A 9,080-nucleotide genomic window follows, 5' to 3' on the forward strand; every position below is an offset into this window, starting at 1 on the left:
ATTTATTTTTTTTAAAGAAAAAAATCATTGAAGAAAGTATAAATTATAACTTTTCAAAAAAATATTTTTATTTTTTTAATATGCTTTTTAATTTGAATATGGAAGCAAGAGTGGTGTTGGACTCAAATTTGGAGAATAGAGGTGCTTCACAACGTTGTGGTGTCTATGGAACAGAACCCAGACCCTGCGAGTTCTCTCTCACTAAACGGACGGTCCGAGTTGCGTTTGCCAAACGCACGGTCTGTGTTGCGAAGGCATGGACACGCGTCACGCAAAAGCTTCTCCCCGAACGATACCCTGAATCCAAACAAAGACGCATGCAAGACCCACACTCACCATCCGAGTTATCACTTTCAACACTCACTTTCAACTTCATACCACCATGCTTCTTCTTCATTTCTCCATTTTTCTGCTGTGCATGGTGGAAGGAAATTTAAAATGACAAAGAAACATAAAGTTAAAGATGTTGATCGTCCCGAGCTTCATATTATACATTATTTCAATCATTCTAATTATGTAAGTTTTTTTAAATTTTTTAAATATTTTATATTTATAATTATTATTGTTAAAAATTTAATTATTATTATTCTTGTTAGAAATTGAATTTAGGAATATAAATAGAATGATTATTGCTATTTTTTAACATTTGTAAGTTTTTTCTGAAATTTTTTTACTATTTTTTAATAATAATTATTATTGTTAGGAAGTTAATTATTATTATTATTGTTGTTATCTTTTGTATTTCAAAATGTAAACAGAATGATGGCTATTATTTTGTATTACAAACGTAATTTTTTTTGAAATTTTTTTAATATTTTTTATTATAATTATTATTGCTAGAAAATTAATTATTATTGTTGTTGTTAGAAAAGAAATTTTTAAATGTAAACAGAATTTTTTTTTTTTTTAAAACAACTTTTTTTTTGAAATCCCTATAAAATTTTTAATTATAATTGTTAGGAAGTTAAATGTTATTGTTGTTGTGAGAAATTGAATTTAGGAATTAAAACTGAATGATTAGTATTATTTTTTAAAATTTAGGAATATATGTTTAAATAATAGTAAATAATTAATTAATATTAGAAATTATAATTTTAGATATTATAAAAAAAATTGTACCGTAAATAAAGAAACAACATCTCTAGATGTTGTAATATTGTTGAGAATTTTGATTAGGAATATATGTATTAGTTATTATTATTAATAGTTAGTTATGAATAATTTTAAGGATTAATAATTAATTTTAGAAGTCAGAATTATTTGTTTTAGTTGGATTTAGTAAAATAATTTATCATAGTTGTGTGGTTTTAAGTAATTTGTTTGTTGTTGAGTTAGTTGTGCGAATTTTGTAACCATAAGAGTTAATTAATTGGTAGGTTAGTACATGGTAATTACTTATTTTGTAATTAACAAAAAGTTTAGCATGAGAAAGTTATTTTAGTCGCTGTAGTTAAAAAATTATTATATTTTAGTAGTAAGTTAGTAATTGTTAATGAGTTGACTAATAATTTGTTATGTTTTTATAGAAATTTAAGAATGTTGACATGTGATTACCCAGTCCCTCCAGATCAGTACAATGATAGGGTGGAGGAGCATTTACGACTTACTGGTTTTTATCATGTATCTCTGATTAGGGTAGTCTAATGTCAGAAAACACTGGTGAATGCTCTAATCGAAAGGTGGCACCCTAACACACATACGTTTCACCTTCCGATTGGTGAATGTGCTGTGACGCTTGAAGATGTGGCTATAATTCTTGGTCTTCCGACGGAAGGTCTTCCAGTCATAGGGATGGCAATGAATAGTTTTGAAGTCTTGGAGGCGGAGTGTCTGCACCAATTTGGAGTTGCACCGCATAAGTCGGACTGTAGAGGAAGTTGCATAAAATTGACGTGGCTACGGGATCTAAAAGAAAATTTACAGTTGACTGATGAAATCAGTATACATAGGTATGTGAAGTGCCACATTATGTTGCTGATCAGGACGATCTTGTTTGGGGATAAATCTGGGGCAGCTGTGCACTAGAAGTTTCTACCTTTGCTTCATGATTTTGGCAGTATTGGACAATACAGTTGGGGATCGGCATGCCTAGCACACCTCTACAGGGCGTTATGTAGGGCATCTGGTTTTGACTATAAGAAAATTGATTGTCCACTAACACTTCTGCTCGGTTGGGCTTGGATCCGACTGCCATATCTAGCGCCGCTTCCTAGGAAACCCCGCAATTTTTCGTTTGCAAACAGGTAATATTTTGTTACATTTACCCCGTATCTTGATATTTAGAATCCAATTGTGCTAATGAAATATATCGTATTAGGTGGCGTAACTAGGAGCGTGGTGACCGATGATATAGATATCTTACGCTAAGTCACTTTAGGAAGGCCTTTGATGAACTTTAGGAAGGTCAGGTGTGTTCTCATTAAAGAAGTATTAGTTTTGGGTTTAGAGTTAGTGTAAATCTTATGAAGCATTGTTATTGTGTCTGTTATGTGGTTGTAATCATGAGTTTCCTTTATTTTTCCTTAGTTTGTGTGGGTTGCTTATGCTGTGGACCGCGTGGATCCGAACATAATTCCTGCAGAGATCTACATGCAGTTGGTTGTCTGGAGCGCTACAGTCTCGTTGGTGTCTTTTGAATGCATCGAGTGGCATGCAACTGATAGGTGTAGGCGACAATTCGGTTTTGTTCAGGGGGTACCTCATCAGGAACGGAATCTGGACAAGGCGCATGGAAAAGTCCTGACTGGTCCTAAGAATCTTAACTGGGCCACGGCTCCGAGTCATTCATTTTGGGTGATGCATTGGACAAACAGGTATAACCATGTTCTTATTGAGCTTCTTATGCCGTCAGAGCATCTATTGGATACTTACATGTACTGGTACCGAACAAAATTTGGGGACCGTTTGAACTTGTCAAATCTTATGGTTCAAGAGAATGGTGAGGGTAATCAGGACATGGATGATGACAATGAAGAGCCGGAGCCACATTCACCGCCATCATCACCTCCAAATCCGCTTCTACAAGAACAACATCAGTCCTCAAGCCAGTATATACCTTAAACACAGTTCACCCCGTCATTGCCAATACATCAACGGTATTGGGGTATGTCACAGTTTGACTCATGAGAATGAGCTTCTTTTAACCAGTTGCTTGGGTTCATGGCTGCAGATGTAGGACAATCACAATACGGCCATCAGCCTGAGTTCATGGCAGGTAGGTATTCGTTGGACGGAGGCATCCGTGCCGGACCTCATCGGTTGCTTCTAGAGGGTTCGTATCTATTGACTCCAGTAGGAGTGACGGTGGACGCAGAATTCTTAATAGTCAAAATCCTAACCGTGTTTTCATGGGACTCATTGAAGAAAATGCTAACACACTCGAGCAAGAGACCAATGGGTATCTAGTAGATGACCCGGATGACGAGGACGAGGATGAGGAGGATGAAATAGAGGAGTTCGACGAGGATGAAAAATTCCGTAATGATGGTATTATATTGTGTATTTTGATTTACATGTTTAATTAGTTAATTATTTTGTATTCATAAATGGTATCTCTGTTTGGTTTGACTAAATGATATGTGGTATCTATGTTGGTTTGATTACCTTATGTACTTTATTTAATTGTTTAATTAAATTGTATACATGTCAGGCACGCACTCCGGATGATACAGGCAAAGGTTACAATTTGAGGGTAGATCCGTCACGTTGTAGCGCTAGTCGGTACACTCCATCTGTGTTCAAAAAGGCCGTCAAAAATGCAAGAATTTGTGAAGGATGTAAAGTGGGCAATGAAAAAGTAGTTGTTGTGTAGTAAACTTGTTTATGTATTAATGATCTGGACTATGTTTTGATTACTTTGTATGTCTTGGACAATATGAACGTGTTATAATGTTTCATATATCTTAATATATTGCTACAAATATCATATCATATTAACTCAATTGGACAATTCATGTCATATTATATAATGTTACAGATATCTTATTATACTAGATTGTCATAAGTTATAATGCTACATATATCATATCATATTAGACTGTGAATCTACTGAGCATCTCTGTCGGCATTTGCACCAGCTGACTGATGGCATCTGCTACGATTGTGTCTCTCAGCCCCACATAGCCTACATCGCCTAGGATGACGTAACATTCGCGTGTTCATCTCATTCAAGAAGCGTGTCATCCTGGGGCGACCTTTGGTGACGCGTCTCAGGTACGGATTCAGTATGAATCGAGGTCCGTTGTTAGCAAGCCATGTAGTAGGATTACCCAGTGGCCTAAACCTAGCTCGGCACACTCGCCGAACTTGGTCCATCTTACACACATCATGCACATACACTTGCCAATCCAGTCGTTGGTTGGCACAACATGCAAACACATGTCGACAAGCAATCCGGTCTACCTGGAACTCACCACAATCACATCGTTGGCGACGGAGGTCGACAGCATACTCCAGTCCACTTGGCATCTCGCGCATTTCGAAGACCTCATTCTGCCGGTCGAAGCAACTAACCTAGATGTTTCCTGATGCCAGTTGGTTTGCATGCAACTTTGACGTCACAAGCTCAGAAAAAACATGGCCAGCATTAATCCGTACTTCCGCCTCGGCTCTTTTTCGGGTAAACAACTCGTTAAACCTGTAGAATGTTGCCTTCACAAGGGCAATAATGGGGAGATTCCGTGCACCCTTCAATACTAAATTGATGCATTCCACTAGATTCGTCATCATGTGACCCCACCGGTAGCCACCATCAAGTGCCAACGCATACTGTTCGCGGGGGATTCGGTTTAACCAGTTAGTGTATGCCTCGCTCCGTTCTCGTAAACGCTGGTAACGCACTTCGTACTCCCGCACCGTCCTCAAATATCCTGCACGATAACAAGAAACAAACGAAAGAAAAGAGATCAAAACACTTGTTGAAGGTAACTCTGTTAATAACTTACTTAGATCTACTCTGCGTTACCTATATTGACGACCAGTTTATGCAAGTATGGTGCCTTGAATTTTCTCAGAAAATTCGACTCTATATACCTGATGCAAAACATATGAAAAGCTCTAGGAGGTGACCATGCTCCGTTACTGCGTGCCACAGCTGCATTGATGGATTCATGTCGGTCGGATATTAGTCCCACACCATCCCGAGTGACAACATGTTAGCGCAGGTTACTCAGAAAAAAGTGTCACGCATCAGAAGTCTCTCCCTCCACAATAGTAAACGCAATTGGGACGATATTGTTGTTGTCATCCTGTGAAACTACCACTAGTAGACAACCCTTATACTTACCGTACAAGTGAGTCCCATCCACCTGGACAACTGACTTACAATGCTAAATGCTCTAATGCAGGGGCAATAACTCCAAAAGACTCGATGCAATACCCGAATATCACTCACCAAGCCATCGCCTTGATATGCAGGCATAGTCTCAATATGGACAACAGCTGATGGCTCCTTATGACACATGGCCTCAAACCATATAGGCAACGCTTCGTACGATACTTCTCAACCTCCAAATATTTTTTCTACTGTCTTTTCCTTAGCCAACCATGCTTTCCGATAACTAACGGTGTAGTTGAACTTCGATTGCACTTCTGCTATAACCGATTTTACCTTTAAGGAGGGGTCAGCCTCAACCAACGGCTTTATTGCTTCTGCAATTGTGGTCGAATCCAGCTTCGAATGATCCTGAGAAATAGTGGCTCTGGTACAGGTGTGACTACCATTATACCTCTTTATAACCCAACAGTACTTCCTGCGGATCATGCTAACCCTGATAAGTCAATCACACCCTGACCCATACTGTGTACACTTGGCATAAAATGTCAACGGCTCAGACTCATACACCCGGTAGTCTACCCTTCTTCGTATGGTATACTCTTTTATCGCCTTAATAACAACTTCCCTAAAACTGAATTTCATCCCAACGACAAATTCACCATCTGCGACAATAGAAATTTCTGCTGGGATAGCAGCCATACAAAACGTACTTAATACACAAATATTTTAACACCGAAAATAAAAGTAAATCAATATTTACTGCATCAATTATGATATAAATACAAACTTTACATCATGTTATTATATATCATTCTAAACAAAATAAGAACATCAATGTGTCATTAAATGATGATTAATAAATACTAATTTATATTTAACTAAATCAATAACTAACTAAAAAAATGACTATCTTAAACTTAAATACATAAACAGATACACAAAAACAAATACTAATTGAGTATATTATCGCACTTCACTTAACTGTTTGGTCCATCTATCAAGATAAATTATTACAAAATTCTAATCCTTTTTATAAATACGAAAAATTACGTACATTCACTCATATATTCTGGAAACTCCTAAACATGCATGGCTTCCAAATCCAAAACTCGCATGAATGATGGCTCCTCAAACGGCACTTCGTTTGCGAGTGCATTCGCCACGTCTATCACATCTGGAGCCATAGTTTCGTCACCTTGATCTTCATCTCCGTCTAGACCAACAACTTTGTAGTTACTTTCGAACTCTTCTTCACTGTCACTATTGTAATCTTTCCGTACAACATTTCAGTCGGCCTCAGATTGTTCAAACTCAGCATACAACTCGATGAACGAGACCTAAGCCCGGTTTTCAATATACATTGAAAACATCTCTTGCATGCTCGCTTCGTCCGTTACATATTTGATTTGAAATTGAACGAATCCACCAAACACCAGTATGGGATATCTATATAGAATACAGGATATTTTTCTTACCCTCTCAAAATCAATCTTTTCACATATCACACCTTTGAACTCTTCAAAAGAGATGGTAAAAGAAATAACATTTAACAGATTTTCACAAACAAATTTTACTCTTTCAAATGTTTGTAACAAAATCTGAACAAAATAGTTCTTTTAATATAACTCTGTCACTCATTTCTCTCAATCACTTAAACAAGAACATAAACTTGACTACTAGTTTTTTGGTTTCATACCAAGCAATGAAAAAACTCAAAAAGAAGTTATGTTAATTCCCTTAAATTAGGTTAATTTGATTCAAAAAAATATAAAATAATCAAATCGTACCATGCGATGAGGGTCCGATTTTCACCTGCCTCCAGCTATTTCTTTCCAACTGCCTCCAGCTACTTAAATTTCTCCAGCTACAAATCAGAATTTAAATTTCTCCAGCTACAAATCGGACTACCAATCATCCCATGCGATTTGTTATGCAAAATTTTAAAATCAAAGAACTCACATAGTGCAAGTTTTTCTTTCTCACACTCACAGAAAACTGTCCCCCATATTTGTTTTCTACCCATGAATCCATATTCAGACAGATCACACACAAGCCTTCCATATTCATAAAATTGAGCCTTTTTTTAATACTATTAACTAAAATTTACTAAAAACAATCAAAAATAACTTTTTTCATTAAAAAAGAGTCCAACAAGCACTTAAACTAGTTTAAATATTTTTGTTTCAAATCCATTCAAATTTCATCAATTCCAAGCCAAACACGCTGTTAATTTGATTATCAACGAATAAAGACGATGATTTCGCAACCTGTTGCAGAATGTTCAACAGACTTCCCAAAAAAAAAAGCCCACAATTGCGAAAAACGAGTAGTTATACACAAGTGTCCCAAAAACAAAAGTCCTCCTATTACAATGTTCATACCGCCTAAAAGTAAGAAGCTCGCAGGGTTAAAAAAACAAACCAGCAGATTACTTCAAGATATTGATTGCTTAGACAATTCAACACTGTCACAATCAATAAATAGCTAATTATATAAACACTTCGAATTCAACAAACAAGGGAAGGGAACTTAATTCACAAAACCATAGATCGAAATAGGTAGCTGAGTCTTGAACAAACATTAGAAAACATTCATGTTATATGCCCTATAATAATAATAATAAAATCCTAAACATCACCCCCAAAAGAAATCTGAGCAAACAATTAGAGACATCCGAATTTATATGTCTACCATAAATCCTAACGTCAACACCATGTTGAATTACACAGTAAAACTAAGCACGTTCTCCACGAATGCGCCTAGCGAGCTGAATGTCCTTGGGCATAATGGTGACCCTCTTGGCGTGGATAGCACACAAGTTTGTGTCTTCGAACAATCCAACCAAGTAAGCCTCTGCAGCTTCCTGAAGTGCAAGAACTGCGTGGCTCTGAAATCTCAAATCAGTCTGCACCATACACAAACCATAAATGACATCTTTAATTATATAATCCAAGATCAGAAATTTATTAAACTGGGAAACGTGAAAAATTTTGAGAACAACACACCTTAAAGTCCTGAGCAATTTCACGAACAAGACGCTGGAAGGGTAACTTACGGATCAGAAGCTCGGTACTCTTTTGGTATTTTCGGATCTCACTGAAAAGATAACACGAAGAGAATGTAAAATTGAGGCCAAAACATACAAGAGCTCCAAAACAAAAAACGTTAAAAAGATTTGGGGAAATTGTTACCGGAGAGCAACAGTTCCAGGGCGATAACGATGGGGCTTCTTCACTCCACCGGTTGTGGGAGCGGACTTTCTCGCGGCCTGACAAGAATTACAAAAGACAATGAGAAACCCTAACCCTAAAGAGGTTCCGAATTGCGGCAAAAATTGAACAAATTTTGAGAAACCCTATGTCCGAGAAAGACGTTACCTTGGTAGCGAGCTGCTTCCTTGGGGCCTTGCCACCGGTAGACTTACGAGCGGTCTGCTTCGTACGAGCCATGGATTCCGATCAACGACAAAGGAGGGAAGATACGAAGAGTTTGCAGAGAACGCAAAGAGATTGGAGTCGGAACGACAGAAAGGTTTCGGTCTAGGGGTTTTATAGCATAGCAGAATGGGGTTAGGTCCGTTACGAAAATATGTGGAGTTTTTTTAAAATAAAATTAAACAACGAACACTGATCCGTGTGCTTGCTATTCACTGGTTAATTCTTAATTTGCAGAAGTAAGGACTGCCAGCGTGGACGAGTTGTGTTTCTTTTGTGAGAGCGTTTAAGAACGAGTCGGCTCAAATGACTCGTTCTTCTCTTTGGTTTTTCCCATTTTGGAACTAATATCGACTCGCTTTTTTTTAATT

The 9,080-nt window shown here is 37.2% G+C and overlaps 1 protein-coding gene across 1 annotated transcript; it reads right to left on the reverse strand.

Annotated features, from left to right (window-relative positions):
• LOC107609966 (histone H3.3) lies at positions 7,724-8,821 on the reverse strand. Its single transcript, XM_016312029.2, has 4 exons — positions 8,653-8,821; positions 8,467-8,543; positions 8,281-8,371; positions 7,724-8,180 (listed from the first exon to the last, which is right to left on the reverse strand). Exons 1-4 carry the CDS (start codon positions 8,722-8,724, stop codon positions 8,010-8,012), a joined length of 411 nt encoding a protein of 136 aa, XP_016167515.1. The 5' UTR covers positions 8,725-8,821; the 3' UTR covers positions 7,724-8,009.

The sequence above is a fragment of the Arachis ipaensis genome, chromosome B07, assembly GCF_000816755.2.
Source record: "Arachis ipaensis cultivar K30076 chromosome B07, Araip1.1, whole genome shotgun sequence".
In the NCBI taxonomy this organism is placed as follows: Eukaryota; Viridiplantae; Streptophyta; class Magnoliopsida; order Fabales; family Fabaceae; genus Arachis; species Arachis ipaensis.

Coding starts and splice junctions, on each gene's coding strand:
- LOC107609966 (XM_016312029.2), bottom strand. CDS start 8,724: ATGGCTCGTACGAAGCAGACCGCTCGTAAGTCTACCGGTGGCAAGGCC. Junction 8,544..8,652: donor GGAAGCAGCTCGCTACCAAG/GTAACGTCTTTC, acceptor AATTCTTGTCAG/GCCGCGAGAAAGTCCGCTCC. Junction 8,181..8,280: donor AAATTGCTCAGGACTTTAAG/GTGTGTTGTTCT, acceptor TGTATGGTGCAG/ACTGATTTGAGATTTCAGAG.